The sequence below is a fragment of the Monodelphis domestica genome, chromosome 1 (genome assembly GCF_027887165.1).
Source record: "Monodelphis domestica isolate mMonDom1 chromosome 1, mMonDom1.pri, whole genome shotgun sequence".
In the NCBI taxonomy this organism is placed as follows: Eukaryota; Metazoa; Chordata; class Mammalia; order Didelphimorphia; family Didelphidae; genus Monodelphis; species Monodelphis domestica.
In genome coordinates this window covers 41,091,852-41,107,135 of record NC_077227.1, presented here as the reverse complement: position 1 = coordinate 41,107,135, position 15,284 = coordinate 41,091,852, and the positions used below count along the sequence as shown (strand labels likewise).

Below are 15,284 nucleotides of genomic sequence, written 5' to 3'. Positions count from 1 at the left end.
AATATTATCTCATTTAATCTTCACAACAACCTTGGGAGATAAGGGCCATGACATCCCCATTTTACAGTCGGAAGAAACTAGGGAGCCAGGGGTTAAATGACTTGCCCAGGGTTACATAGATAAGAAATCTGAGGTTTCATTTGAACTCTGGCCTTCCTGACTCCAGACTCAGCACTCTTATCTTCTGCATCACTTAACTCCTTTAATGAATAAGCATTAAACACTTATTATGTGTCAAGCACATTGTACAAATGCAAAAATGGGATAGTCCCTGCCTTCAAGAAGCTTACAATCTAATGGGAGATATATTTGGGGGAGTAGTGAAAGGAGAGACAAAGTAATGGTCTGCACAGTCACAAAGATGGTGAGTGGAAGAGTAGCCCATTAATACACTCTTTAAAAAAACAGTAAGGATGATTTGATCAGTTTTCAGAGAAAGGGAGGGAAAGTTGCCTGTGGAGGTTGTGAATGACTCGGTAGATATGAGGCTGGGAGGAAAGAAGGCTGACTGCTTTAAGGAAATGAAGGATTTCAAAAGGCAAATATATCAGGAGTGAGTTCTAGGTGTGTGGAATATTCTGTGGGAATAAACTGAAGAAGACAAAAGAATAAAAAGGAAGTAGTCTAATTTGGTTGAGATGTACAATAAAAGGGATTAAAAGAAAAAAAAGCTGAAATGGTAGATTAGATCCAAGCCAAGTTCTTATCTCACAGGCAATGGGGAGCCATTGAAATTTTGTGACTAGGGGAATGTGTCCTACGAAGATAATTCTGGCAGCTAAATGAAAATTGGAGAGGAAGGGGCCTGAGGGGAAGTGCCCAGCTGGAAGTTACTCCAAGAGTCTATTAATTCTCATTTGGATCATTGCCAATAATTCTTAACCAATCTCTCTGTCTGTTCAGTTCTATCCTCTATATAATGCCATATTTATTTTCTGAATGAATTGTTCTATTAATACCATTCTTCAGGCCCCTCCAATGTGGCCCCACTCTACTACAGTGTTTTCACTTCGACTCCTTACTATATATACTCAATATTCCTGACAAATGGAATAACATTGTGGAACTCCTCTCTATTTTGACAGAATCACTAGGGTTTTTTCTACCATGTGGTGAACTTTTAACTCTGGCAAAAGTGTGTTTTTAGGATGACTGTACCCAATGATTCAAATTTTCACAAGTGATTCTGAAATCAATGTTTGTTTCTTTTCAGAATGTGCTAATTAGTTAAGTAGACATAGGATCATTATAGAAGTATTTTGTGTTTTTAAGGATCATAACTTAGCAAGGAAAACAGGGCCACTTTGTGGACTGTGTTCTGCTGGATCCTGGACTGAGACTCATAGTATAATCCTGTAAAGTTTTGCTGGGCCTGGTTTCATTTATTTTTGATTCTGGTTGGAGCTTGGTCCTTTTCTTGATGCTATCAAAGGACATAAAACCCAGATTTCTAGACAATCAAATGGGAAGGAGGGGGATGATAACCCTTCATAAAAGCAAAATAATGGAGTCTTCAGAGATGTCCTGCCATCAATCATCATGATGAAACTTGCTTCTTTAATCCTTCTTAGTATTCCTAGACATCTACTTCAGACTGATTCAATATAAACATATTTATTACTCAGAGCCGTTAGTATACTTTTTCTATGTCTTTCCTAAGCAAGTATTCCAGTGAGAGGCATATCATGCTTCTTATACTTTCTCTTTATACTATACTGTATTGTTAAAAACAAATTTTTTAAATTAAAATTTTTTGAGGCAAACAGGGTTACGGTTAAGTGACTTGCTCAGGGTCACACAGCTAGCAAGTGGCTGTAGATTTAATTCTGGTCTTCTTGACTCCAAGTTGAGCACTTTACCCTGCCATCCACTTACTGCCTCTTTGCAAACATTATACAAACTTTTGTGTTCCCTGTTTTTTTTTTTAACCTATACCTTCTGTTTTAGAATCAAGACTGTATATTGATTCCAAGGCAGAAGAGTAGTAAGGGTTAAGCAATGGGGGTTAAGTGCCTTCTTCAGGGTCACAAAGCTAAGAAGTATCTGAAACCAAATTGGAACCTGGAACCTCCTGTTTATAGGCCTCTCAATCCACTGAGACACTCAGTCACCCCCTTACTTCCATGTTTTTGCCCACATTCCTTTTTGTATCTAATTCCTTCTCCTCTCACCTCTGCTTGGTGTAAACCAATCCAGCTTTCAAGGTGAACTCAAAAGCTGTGTCTTCACAAAGCCTTCCCTGCTTGTTAGGCCTGAAGTTTGTGTCTCTGCTGCAGTACCTTCTTCTAACCCTGGGGAGCTCTAATAAGGACTTCAGTTATTGATGCAGTATTTTATTAACTCTAGAAGGCTTGAAGCTCTCTGGGAGTAGGGCTTGTTTCTCTCACTTCTTAATGCTACGCACACCCAGTGGGCACTCAAAGTGGTGAAAATACCAAATGCAAGATGGGATGGGGCAGGGAAGAGCTGAAGCAGGGGCAAGAGAAGTATTGAAGGAACTGTAAGTGTCTGGGCTCAATGCTCAAGCACAATTCCAGAGATGGATTCATGAGGAAGAGGAGGAAAGTGGTGAGGGAAGGGGGCACGGTCACAAAGGTCTGAGGAAGATAGCTGAGAAAAACCAGCCTTCTGGGGGTGAGGGAGAGGTCTGCAGTCTTCATGGCACCAGGGGGATGCCATGCTGAAGCAGACTTTGGATAATGCCAAAATAAATGAACTCAGGTTTGTTGTTTGTCCTTTGTGTCTTCTGACAGAAGTAATTGTTGGGGAAGCTTGGGGGCTGGATAGGAAATTCTGAAAAAAGTAGCTGGCTGGATTTACATAGAAAGTCTATCTGTATATAACCAGTTTACTCTGGACCAGGTAATCAAGCAAGGTTTAGCAATTAAAAGCTGCTTAAAGAAAGTAAAAACAAATTTCTTTACCAAGACTTTAACTTAAAGGCCAAACCCCAAACTTCTTACAGAAAGATGTCGATGAAGCTAACTGCTGGCTTCCTCCTTTAATGATTAACTGGTGACCTGATCCCTGAGGTGACCTGACATCAAGTCCCCTGAGCTATCTGTGATGCCTGGCAACAACTTGGCTCCAACTGCCTATCTTCATGGCTTTGAGAGAGCTATGAAAAGAATGTTTAACAGGAGACGCTGGTGGAGGTCAAGACTATCTCCTGATTAGTATAACAAGCAGTCCTCCTCCAGTCTTAGAGAGTGTGAAGTAGCAATAAACTAACGATTACCTTGATATTTTTCCTAGCAAATTTAGAGAGACAGATCATACCCACTTGGGGTAAAGATGACTGTAACAGGCTAAGCCAAACATAAAGCTTTGAAAGGGGGAGGGAGAAGCCAGGGACCTAACTAATCCCAAAGCTGACTATAATCCCAAATCATCCAATTGCCTCTATTGCTAGAACTTGAATATTTGAGACTTGTACATCAAAAGTTCAAATATGAACATTTGATTATGATAAATTTGTCAAAACTATACAAAAGGGCAGAGTTTCTGTGAGAGCCAAGCAGCAGATGGCTCCAACAGAGACCATAATTCCCACCCCAGGATGAGAGAAAACACGTCCCAAGTTGAAACATATTCTCCCATGGAAGAATGGGAGCTGGGACCTATAGTACTAGGTAAATGGGTTTGGCTACCATTTGTAACACTCTATGGAAAAAAATATTCAACGTTCCAAAGCATAAACTGGAACACAACCCCATCCTAAATCATCACTGTCTAAAAGGCCCTGCAGGATCTTCACTGGTTGTAAAAATTCCACCTATCCAACAAGGCTCACAAGTCAGTGAAAATTTCCCTGTTCAAGTTAGCCAAGAATTTCCTCTCGACACGAAATTCTTTTAGACTTTGTCTGTACCACTTTTTGGGCACTTACAACAAACTTGCATTACAGAATATCCTTTCACATACAGAAGCTTTACCTACACTTAACTAATTCACGAGCACTGTTGGATTCAGTTTTTTCAGTTGTGTTTGACTCTTCTTGACTCCACATGGGGTTTTCTTGGCAGAGATACTAGAGTTGTTTTGTTATTTTCTTCTCAGATGCATTTTATAGATGAGGAAACTGAGGCAAACAGGGTTTGCACAAGGTTATACAGGTGATAAGTATCTGACTTGGAATCTTCCTGGGACTACTAAAGTTGGAATCAGGAGAGTGGTGGGTTCAAAGCCTGGCTCTGACATCCATTAGCTTTGGAGCAATGTACAAGTCACAAGCCTGGAGCTTCAGAGACCTTGTTTGTAAAATGAAGGGAGTAACAATTATAACAGATAACATGTAACATTTTAAAATCTGTAGCCTAGAGCTCCCAACAACCTTGTGAGGTAGCTCTTACAGTTATTAATAGTTACGTCTTCCAGATGGGCAAAATGAGCAGTCAGGTGATTTGTTGATGGCCACACTAGCTTCCAAGCCTGGAATTGAACTAGGGCCTGCTTGCTTGCAGTTCTAGGATTCCATCCACCATGCCACGGAACATGACTGTCCTATCCTACCTCACAGAAAGGTTGTGAGTGCTTTCTAAATATGAGCTATCATTATTGTATCCTTTATAAACTCAGCACAGAAATAGCTGAACAATAACCATCAATCCCTAGGATTCAGTCTAAAGCTTTATGAAACAAAAGAGCTATAAAAGGAGAATCTGAGTGAAAGTGGATTTGCAACACACTCATTGCATACAATTTCACACTAACAATAATTACTATTCATTACTTTACCCTGTTTGTAAATACCCCCAAAGAAATTTTCTCCCATTTCTCTAACCATTACTCATTCTAATGGTCAAAACAATAATCAGCAACAGCAAAATAAAGTCTAGTACAGTGAAATGAATGCTGGGTGTAGAGCTGAGAGGATGGATCTGGTTCAAATCTGTTATGCCCTGAGTGACCTTGGGAAGTCAACTTCCCTTCACCTGTCTCCTCATTTGTAAAGTGAGAGTTTTGGACCATCTAGTCTCTGGGTATCCATCCAGTTCTATGATCCTAAGATTTGAAGTCTTAAGCCAACATTTAAGCAGGTAAAGCCAACCATTATTCTCCATATAAAGCATTTTTGTTGATGATTTTCTTTTGAATATATGAATTTCATCTGCTGGTCCTCACAGCTTCAGACTTAACAACCTTAGACTTTTCTCTTGACCTAAAGATTTCAGGAGAACCATACATTCTTCAAATTCCCAAATTGGACCTTTTAAGTTAGTTTAAAATATCAGTGCACCTTCTGTGTTAGACTTTTAAAAAATGAGAGAAAAAACAGAATCTTCAAGGGGTAAGTTTTCATTCTTCTTATTCAGGGCTACTTTTATTCTTATTTTCTTTATTGAGGCCAATGAAGCCCCTTTCTTAAGTCTGGAAGAAACTCATTAAGTCGCTGTAGAATAGATTGAGAATAGAGGTGAGATCATTCAACCAAACTGCTCCTACAGCATCTCCCACCAGCAAGGAAGGCTTTTTCTTAGCCACTCAAGGAAAGCATGGTGCAGCAGAAAAAGGATTCCATTCAGAATCAGATCTAGGTTGGAATTCCAGCTCCAAAGTGCACTAGCTGGGGGACCTGACTGGGGTTTCCTCATTAGTCAAATGGGGGAAAACAAGGACACCACCATAGCCTAACGCCCTAGAAACAAATGGGGGCTGCTCTAGCCTGCTTCACACCCTCTTCACCTTGGAAGCAGGGGTTCTTGGGAGGGGGCAGTACATCAGCAGAGATGTGACCAGGCCATGAAGTGCCTCCTCTGGTTCAGCCTCTGACCCCCTGCTTGGTGGAGCACTTCGCACCACACTCTGGCTGGCACAGGAGGGAGAAATGAGGCCGACAGAGCCCCTGCCAGTAGGAGACTTGCATGTATAAGGAGGAACCCCCAAAAGGGCCCGCCTGCAGTGGGGCTCACAATCCCAGTGGGGAGGAAAGGGAACATCGGGTGGGGTGCTTAGTTTGGGAAAAGTGACCCGAGACTGTCAGTGGGGGATCCGACACTGGGTAGGGGCCCTATCAGACTGATCCCCAGGCGGGGAGGGGTGCCAACGGAGGAATGGTTGGAAAGCAACTGCCAGGGGTCCAACGCCTCAGTTTCCCCGTCTGTAAATTGATCACCATAAAACGATGCCCGGAGGGGGTTCTGCCGCCTCGCAGTTTGTAAGACCAGCCACGCGGCGGACCCTGTCAGGGGAGACACTCTCGGGGGTCCCCACCTAAGAAAGAGGATTGCTGGGCTCTAACATCGGCTCCGTACGGCCTCCGAGGGCTGGTCCGCAGAATGAGGCGGGGCTCGAGGGACCCCAGGCGTCAGGACTGGGGGGCGTGGCTTGTCTCGCGCATGCGCGACGGGGGCCGGGGGCAGGAGGCTGACCGGCTCCCCAGCCCCTACGACCGAACCGAGGCGCCCCGGGGAGGGCGGAGCCGAACCAGGACGGAGAGGTAGAGGGGGGAGGGGGCGCTCACCTGCGCAGACCCGCCGCGGCGCCCAGGACTCGTCTCCTCCTCAAAAGGGAGAGGCGGCGAGACAGCCTGGGGCCACCTGCTCCCCGGGTTTAGTCGCCGGCCCCATTCAGCCCGGCCCCCCGGCGGAGGCAGCCCCTCGGACACTCAGCTCTCGGTTTCGCTCCCGGAGCGGAGCCGGAGGGGGGGACCGGCCAGGCCAACTCTCCAGCCCACTCCCCGCTCCCACCTACCCCCTTTGTGACATCCCTTACCAATCGCAGGCCCGTGCTCACACGATCGTCCAATCAGCACCGCGCTGGGGAGGGGCTTCGGCGACCAGCGCAGGCGGTTGCTCGAGGGGCGGAGCCTCCATTCTACCTCGGAGGCTGTTGTCGGTTACGAGAGGCCCGGATGTTGACCCTTCATTACTAACAACAGAGGGCACCTGACCGGGCGTCTCTCGCCCTGAGGTCAAAGGCCATGAGGGTTGAAGGTCAGTAGCTGTAACCCCGCCCTGAGGGTCCCTCCCCTTGCTGGGGAGGCAGAAAGGGCCAAAGCCAGGAGACTGCACTAAACAGGGTACTGTACTCAAGGCTACCTCGGGGCTTTTTCTCTCCAGGACGAAGGTTTAAGTATTGGGGCACTCAGCCTTCCCTATCATTTTATGGTTTTAAGAAAGCAAATCAGCCTGAAAAGGGAAAGAAAATTAGAGCAAAGACCCATCACTTCCGAGGACTTGGAAAATGGGTCCCGCTGAAGCCGAAATAAATGACGTTGCCAAGCACCTGCCCAAATATCAAGTTTAAAAAAAGACTCAGGAAACCACAAAGAAAACCTTCACTGCCCTACCAAAGCAAACAGAAACCCTGCACAAACAAAACAAAGTTAAAAGCGTGCGTCAAGGTTTTATAGCATTTCCTGGCAAGATGTATAGAATCATCCCTAACTGGCTTTTAAAAACCACAGATTTAACTAAAACACAATGAAAAGGCACTAACTACTATCTGGCCGAGGCCAGTCTGTTTTCCTTGTAGAGTTAATTGACTCCTCTGTTTTATAATTTAAAAAGTGAAAGACTATTATTGCTGTCTACAAATATCTGAAAGGTTGTCTTTTATGGAAAAGAAATTAAAAGATTTGATGGCAGATGGGTGCACTTTGCAGTGAATGTATTCTCATTCTTGTTCTCTTTGTGACTCCAAATGGGATATTCTTGGTAAAGACACTAGAGTGGTTTGCCATTTCCTTCTACAGTTTATTTAAAAGCGAAGAAACTCTTTGGTGCTAGTTAAAATAGAAAAGTTGACTAACGGATCAGATAGGTAAGCAAGCCCCAGGAAAAAAATGAACAGAGTAGCCCTGTAGTTGATAAACCCCCAAAAAACAAACCAACGGAGTAAGACTTCTCTATTTGACAAAAACAACTACTGAAAACTAGAAACAACATGGGCAGAAATTAGACCAAGCCCAATGCCTTGGAGGTAATTCCATCTCCAAAGAAAAGATCACTTCTTTTTTTTTTAATAGAAGAATAGGTGATACCTTATACCATTATGGCTAGGCAGGGGAATTCTTAAAAGGGATAGAAGTGATTATGAATGTAAAAATTAGTTCAGTTACATAATAGTAAAAAAGCTTTTGTAGGAACAGCATGAATACAGTTTAGCCATGGACAAAAGCTGATGGGTTTGTTTCTTCACCTGCCAAAGGAAAGGATTGGACTAAAGAAAGGCCTTGAGGTCCCTGCAACCTCAATGCCTATGCTCCCATGATTTCAAAACAGTCTCTGAAGCACCTTCTTGATAAAGTTCTGAAACCTAAGAGATCATCTAGTCCAACTGTTTCACTTTGCATTTTAGATTATGGAATCCTCATGGCTACAGGTGCCTCACCTGGAAAATGGGGATACTGATCTACTTGTATAAGCAATAGGCTAGACCAGAGGATCTCTTATGGTTTCTTCTAGCTTTAAAGAACAAGCATTTTATGATTGTTCTATACCTCCAAAAAAACAAAACAAAACAGTAACAACTTTGCTCTTTCTCCTTCAACTTTTAACTTGAAATTAACTACTTCTTTATTACATAAAAGTTTGTTGACATACAGGTATGTTATTTGGTCCTTCCAGTACTCATTCCCCCCCAAATATACACAAATCCAGACTATATTCACTTCTCAATAGTTCCAAAAATAATTTTTTCTCTTTACCTATGGACTTGATTGAAAAATATATTGAGGATACAGCTAGGTGGCTCAGTGGATTGAGAGCCTGGCCTAGAGGGGAGGTCCTTTTCAAATCATATCTGATACTTCTAGCTGTGTTTCCTGGGCATGTCACTTAATTGCCTAGCCCTTATTGCTCTTCTGCCTTGGAACCAGTACACAATTAGACAGAAGGTAAAAATTGAAAAAAAAAGTATATTGGATTGGGAAATATGATGTAAGAAAATCATTCAAGGTGTCAGCAAACCATAATTCGCTTCTTTGCTTTAATTTGTGAAACAGTTTAACATTAATGAACCTATTTGATCCTCAGACAACTGTATGATAGGTAAAGTGACTTATTATTCATATTTTGTAGAGGCCTGAAGTCCAAAGATGTGAAAGGGGAGTGGGTGGTGGTATGGTCCTGGGCTAAATCTTGGAACTGTAACTTATGGATACCCATCTCAACCTTGGACAAGGCACTGGCCATTTGTAAAATAAAGGAGTTGGACTAGATGTCTGTCATTTCTTCCCATTTCACTTCCTTCATTGCTTGTCACACAAATAGTAAATAGCAGAACCAGAACTCCACTCCAGGTCTTCCGAGTCCTCATGGTCCCGTCTACTGTGCCACACTGCTTTACTTGATGGGATACAAAGGTTCCTATACAAACTATAAGGACTTGTTGCTAGGGTGATGTGCACAGCATTCAATGACCTATTATAACAACATTGTGTCATTAACATTGCATTTAACATTTAGAACTGATGCCTAAAGTCTAATTAATGAAGGCAGTGTCCAAAGTAAAGGTGCTAGTACTGCCTCACTTTGCTCAATCTAAAATGTTGTATTCAGTTCTGAGTGCCATTATTTTGGGAAGAAGACAATAAAAATACCTCAGAGACAACCAGTATGGAAAGAGGACTGGAAACAAGGATTAATTATGAGAAATGGAGAAGGCTTAGGAGGCCATTATTGATGCCTACAAATATTTGAAAGGTTGTCATACATGGAAAAGAAATTATTCTACTCCAGATGATAGATGTGTGGAAGGTGCAGAGAATATTTTTCATTGTTGTTGTCCAGTCATTTTAGTTGTGTCCAATTCTTCATGACCCCTTGTGAGATTTTCTTGATAAAGTTGCTAGAGCGATTTGCCATTTCCTTCTCTAATTCATTTTACAGATGAGGAAACTAAAGCAGATGGGGTTAACTTGCCCAAGGTCATACAGCTAATAAAATTATATTTGAACTTGGGTCTTCCTGATTTCAGATCCAGGGCTCTTTCAACTGCACCATTTAGCCACCTCCAACACCGCCACTCCAGATGGCAGAAAGTGTGGAAGGTACAGAGGTAGGATGAAGCTTGATGGAAAGAAAAACTATCCAGTTTCAGAACTGTTCAATAATAGAATAGTTTGCTTTGGAAAGCGAGTTCCCTTGTGTATGGCTTGAAGTCTTTTTTTTTTAAACCCTTACCTTCCATCTTACTACTCTGTATTGGTTGCAAGGCAGAGGACTGGTAAGGGCTTAGCAATGGGGGTTAAGTGACTTGCCTAGGGTCACACATCTGGGCAGTGTCTGATGCCAGATTTGAACCTAGGACCTCCAGTCTCTAGGCCTGGCTCTCAATCCACTGAGATACCCCCTAGCTTAAAGTCTTAAAGTAGGGGATAGAGGATGTTGTGAAGATTTCTATCCAAGCATGCATATTAGAGCATTGAGAACCCTTCCAATGGAGGGATTCTGTGATTAGTTGTAACACAGGCTTGCAATGTTCTACTTAAGTCTTCATTTTTCTTGGCAGAGGTCAGTGGAGAGGTTTGCCATTTCCTTCTCTAGCTGAGGACCAGTTTAGACAGTTTGGAGTTCATCTTTGGGATCAGCCAACTGACAGAGAAATTCACATCATGAGAAGTTTTTACCAAAAAGAAAGGATCAGCCCATTAATAGCTTAAGCTGGAACCTTTCCATTGAGAATATATTGAAGGGATGGAGGATGGGAGGGCATGTTTTATGTTGCTTCCCCAGTATGGACGTGGCCCTCACTGATTAGTAATGTGAAACCAGCCCTCAAAGGGCTTGCTAGCTTTTAGTCTCATCTAGTACTGCCTGGCTGCTCTAAGTAACTATTTGCTTAGAATAGTTACTCTTATCCATTCTGTTTATCCCTTGACATTCATTTACTGTGCAACATTTGGGTCTGGTAAGTACCTAGTGATATCTGTCCTAAATTATTTTCTAATCATGAAGATTCAGTCTGTTCCCAAGGGTCTGAGAATTCCAGTGTCTTATAGATATTGCTTCAGTGGTAAGTTCCTCTCCTGACAACTAAATACAGCATGGATTCATAACCTAGGATCCATAAACGTTTTAATGGGTGATTGACCAAATAAAGTTCATCTTCTGAGGTTGCCTAAGTAGACAAAAAATGTCCACATACCATAATTTAGGAAAGCATCTCGAGTAAAACAAAAGATCTCAAACAATATATGAAATTCTCCACTGTTACAACTGTGTTAATATACTTTATCACTTGAGGTTAAATTAAAAATACATAGAACCAAACACTTATCATTTCTCTTTGAGGCAGGGAAACTTGGTGGTCAAAATCTGTCCACTTGACATTTCCCTTTCTTTCCTGTGGTCTTAATGTTAACACTGATCAGACTGGTTTTAACTTGAATTGGTGATTTCTTTGAAGAAAGTAAAATTGTAAAGTAAAAAGCCAAATTAATCAAGCACAACTTTGTGGGAAGTTGTTGGTAGAATCCTATATGTTTTTTCTCAGTCCTTAATCTTAGAGCTTCCTTTTCTTCATCTATAACATGAAGATGTTGAATCCTATGAACTCTCAAGTTTTTCATGTCTGAAATTCTATGAGTCTGATTTAGTAGGGATGTTTATTCAATTTGAAGATAACAAAAGCTGGAAGCCATAATGAATACAATGGGGAGTCTGGAACACAAGGCCCAAAACAAAAGATGAAATTAAATAAAGATCCTTCCTTTAGGTTAAAACACCCTCTCCCTCTCTGTCTTTTCTCCCTCATTTCCCTCCCTCCAGGATAGACAGCAATGGTACTAAGAACTCTGAGTTTTAGTTATTTCAAAGTTGAATATGAGCAGAGTAATGCAGCTACAAAAGAGGCTAATGACCATTACGTCAGAACAGCAAAACTCTTATCTAGATATCATGGATAGCAAGTTATACTCCACTGGTCAGGCCACAAATCTGGAGCACAGTGGTTAATTCCAAGTACTACAGTTTAAGAACACTGAAAAGTGTGAATGATTTCAAAGGATGGCAACCAGGATGGTCACAGGCCTGGGAACTATGTAAGATGAGGTACAACAGAAGAAAGTAGGAATATATATTCTTGAGAAAAGTGATGAAGCAAGCAGAAACATTATACAGTCTACAAATAACTGAGGGTCTGTATGTAGGCCTACTTTGTGCTGCTTCTGAAGGCAGAAGTAGGACCAACAGGTGGAGGTTATAGATAGTCAGATTTTAAATCAAGAAGGTTCTGACTATAACTATCCAGTAATAGAAGGCTCTCTCCAAGTTGGAGTCTTATGGCCATTGGAATTATTCAGGATGAGGCTGAATAAGCATTTCTCATGGATGCACTAGAAGGGATTTCCATGTTGTGTCAGAAATTGGCCCCTTTCCTCAAAACAAAGTGGGGTAGCTTAGAATCTGCAGGGACAGAATAACAGTAGTATCATAAATAAAGTAGAAACAGAGAACATTATAGTCCTGAAGAGATAAAAGTAGCCAGAAATTTGATTTCTGGTGTCAAACAAATTAAAAAACAAAAAAACTTGAGGGGGAGAGGGGAGGGGACTGGGAACTATTAATCCATACATGTGAATCTTGATAGGCTGCATACTGACTTGGTTTTAAAACATAATGTAATCAATGTTTTATTACATTTTCATTTATTTTGTTAAATATTTCTCACTCACATTTTAAACTAGTTTGGGCCACTCTCAGGAGTATATGGGCTGCATATGGCTGGTGGCCTACATGTGACACTTTTGCTTTAGAAGCCCTGAAGTTATGTTCATATTAGGGTGTTCCTAGAAAATTGCCAATCTGAAGATCAAATTTGGGGGAGTTGCACCAGTTAAGAGAAACAGGTCAGATATTCAATTTCTCTATTTTGTAATCCTGAAGAGAGAAATGGTCCATCAGGTAGCTTTGTATTGGCTCCCCCCCCCCCCCCCCTCTCTCTCTCTCTCTCACACACACACACACACACACACACAGAATCTAGGTAGGTGTGTGCTATGTTTAACTATGTTCACACAAACCTAGGAGATAGGTACTATTATTAACTCCATTTTACTAAGGCTGAGTGTGAGTGACTTGACTAGGGGCACATGACTACTAAGTGTTTCAGGATAGATTTCAGCTCAGTTCTTCACTACTCCAAATCCAGCATTCCACTGCACCACCTAGCTGCCTCAAGTGTTATTTAGTAAAGTTCTTAACTATAAAATGCTATTATAAATTGTTAACCTAGATGACAATAATGCACTAATTCTTAGTGCTATACTAAGAAAAGATAATTGGTCATCTGGGTTTTTTAAGAACTCTCTTGGTCTTCATAAAACGGTTGTATTTTCAGAGTGCCTTGATGAAATCTCATTGTTCTCAAAGTAGCTGGTGATTCACAAATCACATGGGATGTTTGGTTAATACCTAGTAGGACTTGGACACAAATCAGGGAAGTAGTGAGTTTTTATTTAGTCCTCCACCAGAGCTGAATCAAAAAATAACCTTTCCTTTAAACTCAGTGACTCCTTATTATGATGAACATAAGGCAAGAGGAAAACAGTGCAAAACCTCCTACTTTCAGACTAATATTTCTCAAGAGTAGTTTCTGATAAATTCTGACCATGATAAGTTAAATGGACATAACAAGCATGCAAAATATAGCTTTAAACAATTTATATTTTACCATTTTAATTCTATCAGCAATTTTTGTCTCCATTTGAAAAAGGAAATAATGTTCTATATAATAGAGTAAATCATTGCATGTATTGCACAGGTGGATTAAAGTTGAACTGAATATAACCAAAAGTATTTGAGAATATCTATTTTTCCTTGATATTAATTAAGCATGATTAAAACCAGTGCAAAAATAATACTGCTTACAATGAATAAGAGAAGAGCCTTTTCCAGGATCTGCTTTTCTTGATAGAGTTGTTAGGATATAAGAGTACGATAATAACCTAAGAAGAGATCCAACAAAGATGAAGTCCCCCCCTTTTGCCATGTCCTCTACTGGCCTCCAAGGGCATTCAGAGGGTCATCAAATATACCAGACACCTTGGTTTCTGATCTTGTTTCTGGTGTTGACTGGGCGGACTGGCTTTTTGGTTTGGGCATCTTGGTTGGGCCACTGGATGAGAAAATATCATCTTGAATAAAAGGGAAAAAAAAGAGATGTTAGGCAAAACATACCCCACCATAAAAACCAATTGCCCTCCCAAGGGCCAGATTCCTGAAGGCAATATGAACCAGGGGAAAGAGTCCTAAGCTGAGAGTTATCACAGCCAGACCCTAGTATTGGTTCCAAGCCTAACTAGCTATGTGACCTCACACAAATTATGGCCTCTCTCTGGACCTCAGTTTTAGTTAGGTGAGGAACACAATAATTGATGAAAGTCCAGCTTAATACACCTCTTACCATTAAGGAGTAAAGTCAAGAAGACATGTATTATTGTGGGCACAAAGTCTACCATGTCTCTAGTCAGAACTCTCTCAAACTTCATGGATATCTTTCCCCTGATACCTTCACATAAAAACTTCAGCCATAAAGAGGAACAGCAGAATTGAATGAATGGCAAAACTTTTCCATGTGTTTTGTTAAATGTCATTTGTTTACTTGCAGAAAACCACTTACCCATCTCATCATCAAATATTGACTTTGGCTCCACTTTCTTTTTTGACTTCTTCTCTTTGGGTTTTACAGTTAGATCAGCAAAGATGTCAATGTTATCATCGAAAAGGCTGGATTCTAAGGCTTTTTCCTTGTCTTTTGTTTTCTGAGCTGGTCTAATTGCTTCTGTAGCAAAAATGTCGTCCTGGCACCCCATTATAAAAGAAAGCAAAATATAATTTAAAATTGAAATTAAATTACTAAAATTTTTTTCTATTTTTAAGTAAATGAAACAAAAACCTAGACTACATAGCTCCTCATACTGATTGATAATGGTTATTAGATTTATCATGTATGTTATTGTTTAATCTCAGAAATCTCCCAGTGCCTAGAAATATTTTTTACTATTATTCTATAAATTCATTAAGTTTTTTTTTCCTCCACACCTTCTGTGGGAGACTATCGGAGTCATAAGACTTATCAGTTCACAAACTCGTACCTTTTCTAAAATTCTGATCCTTAAAATTGTGCTTCTTCCTAAACGACTAACTTTCTCATTCACCAGTTTTGTTCTTTACTTTCATTGTGACCTACAGTCCAGGATGGATTATAGGACAAAGTAGAAAGAGCAACAGATTTAAGAGTTAGGAACACCCAAGTTTGATTCCTCCAACACTAATTGTATGACCCTGGAAAAGTCACATGATCTCTCAGCTTCAGCTTTCCCAGGTTTAGGGACAAAC

General features: G+C 41.0%; 2 protein-coding genes and 1 long non-coding RNA gene across 20 annotated transcripts in view; 1 reads left to right on the top strand and 2 right to left on the bottom strand.

Moving 5' to 3' along the window:
• Nucleotides 1-6,852, bottom strand: part of ZFAND4 (zinc finger AN1-type containing 4) — a 61,380-nt gene extending 54,528 nt beyond the window's left edge. For 6 of the 9 annotated variants that reach the window (XR_008911952.1, XR_459910.3, XR_459912.3 and 3 more), the window contains exon 1: nt 6,464-6,600. The gene's annotated coding sequence lies outside the window, so the exon portion shown is untranslated. Of the gene's footprint in view, nt 1-6,213; nt 6,358-6,463; nt 6,603-6,714 lie in introns of those variants that run through there. The other 3 variants (XM_007478063.3, XM_007478067.3, XM_003339895.4) reach the window with 3 other exon arrangements.
• On the top strand, nt 6,799-7,610 carry LOC130454292 (uncharacterized). The gene is made up of 2 exons (XR_008911953.1): nt 6,799-6,935; nt 7,062-7,610. It is a non-coding gene; the product is annotated as an uncharacterized LOC130454292 (long non-coding RNA).
• Nucleotides 7,611-13,379: 5,769 nt separating this feature from the next.
• WASHC2C (WASH complex subunit 2C) overlaps nt 13,380-15,284 on the bottom strand; it is a 55,729-nt gene continuing 53,824 nt past the window's right edge. For all 10 annotated transcript variants that reach the window (XM_007478068.3, XM_056797468.1, XM_016424898.2 and 7 more), the window contains 2 exons: nt 14,566-14,746; nt 13,380-14,080 (listed from right to left, as the gene is read on the bottom strand). In XM_007478068.3, the coding sequence (XP_007478130.1) occupies nt 13,941-14,080; nt 14,566-14,746 (321 nt within the window). In that variant the 3' untranslated portion in view covers nt 13,380-13,940. The remainder of the gene's footprint in view (nt 14,081-14,565; nt 14,747-15,284) is intronic.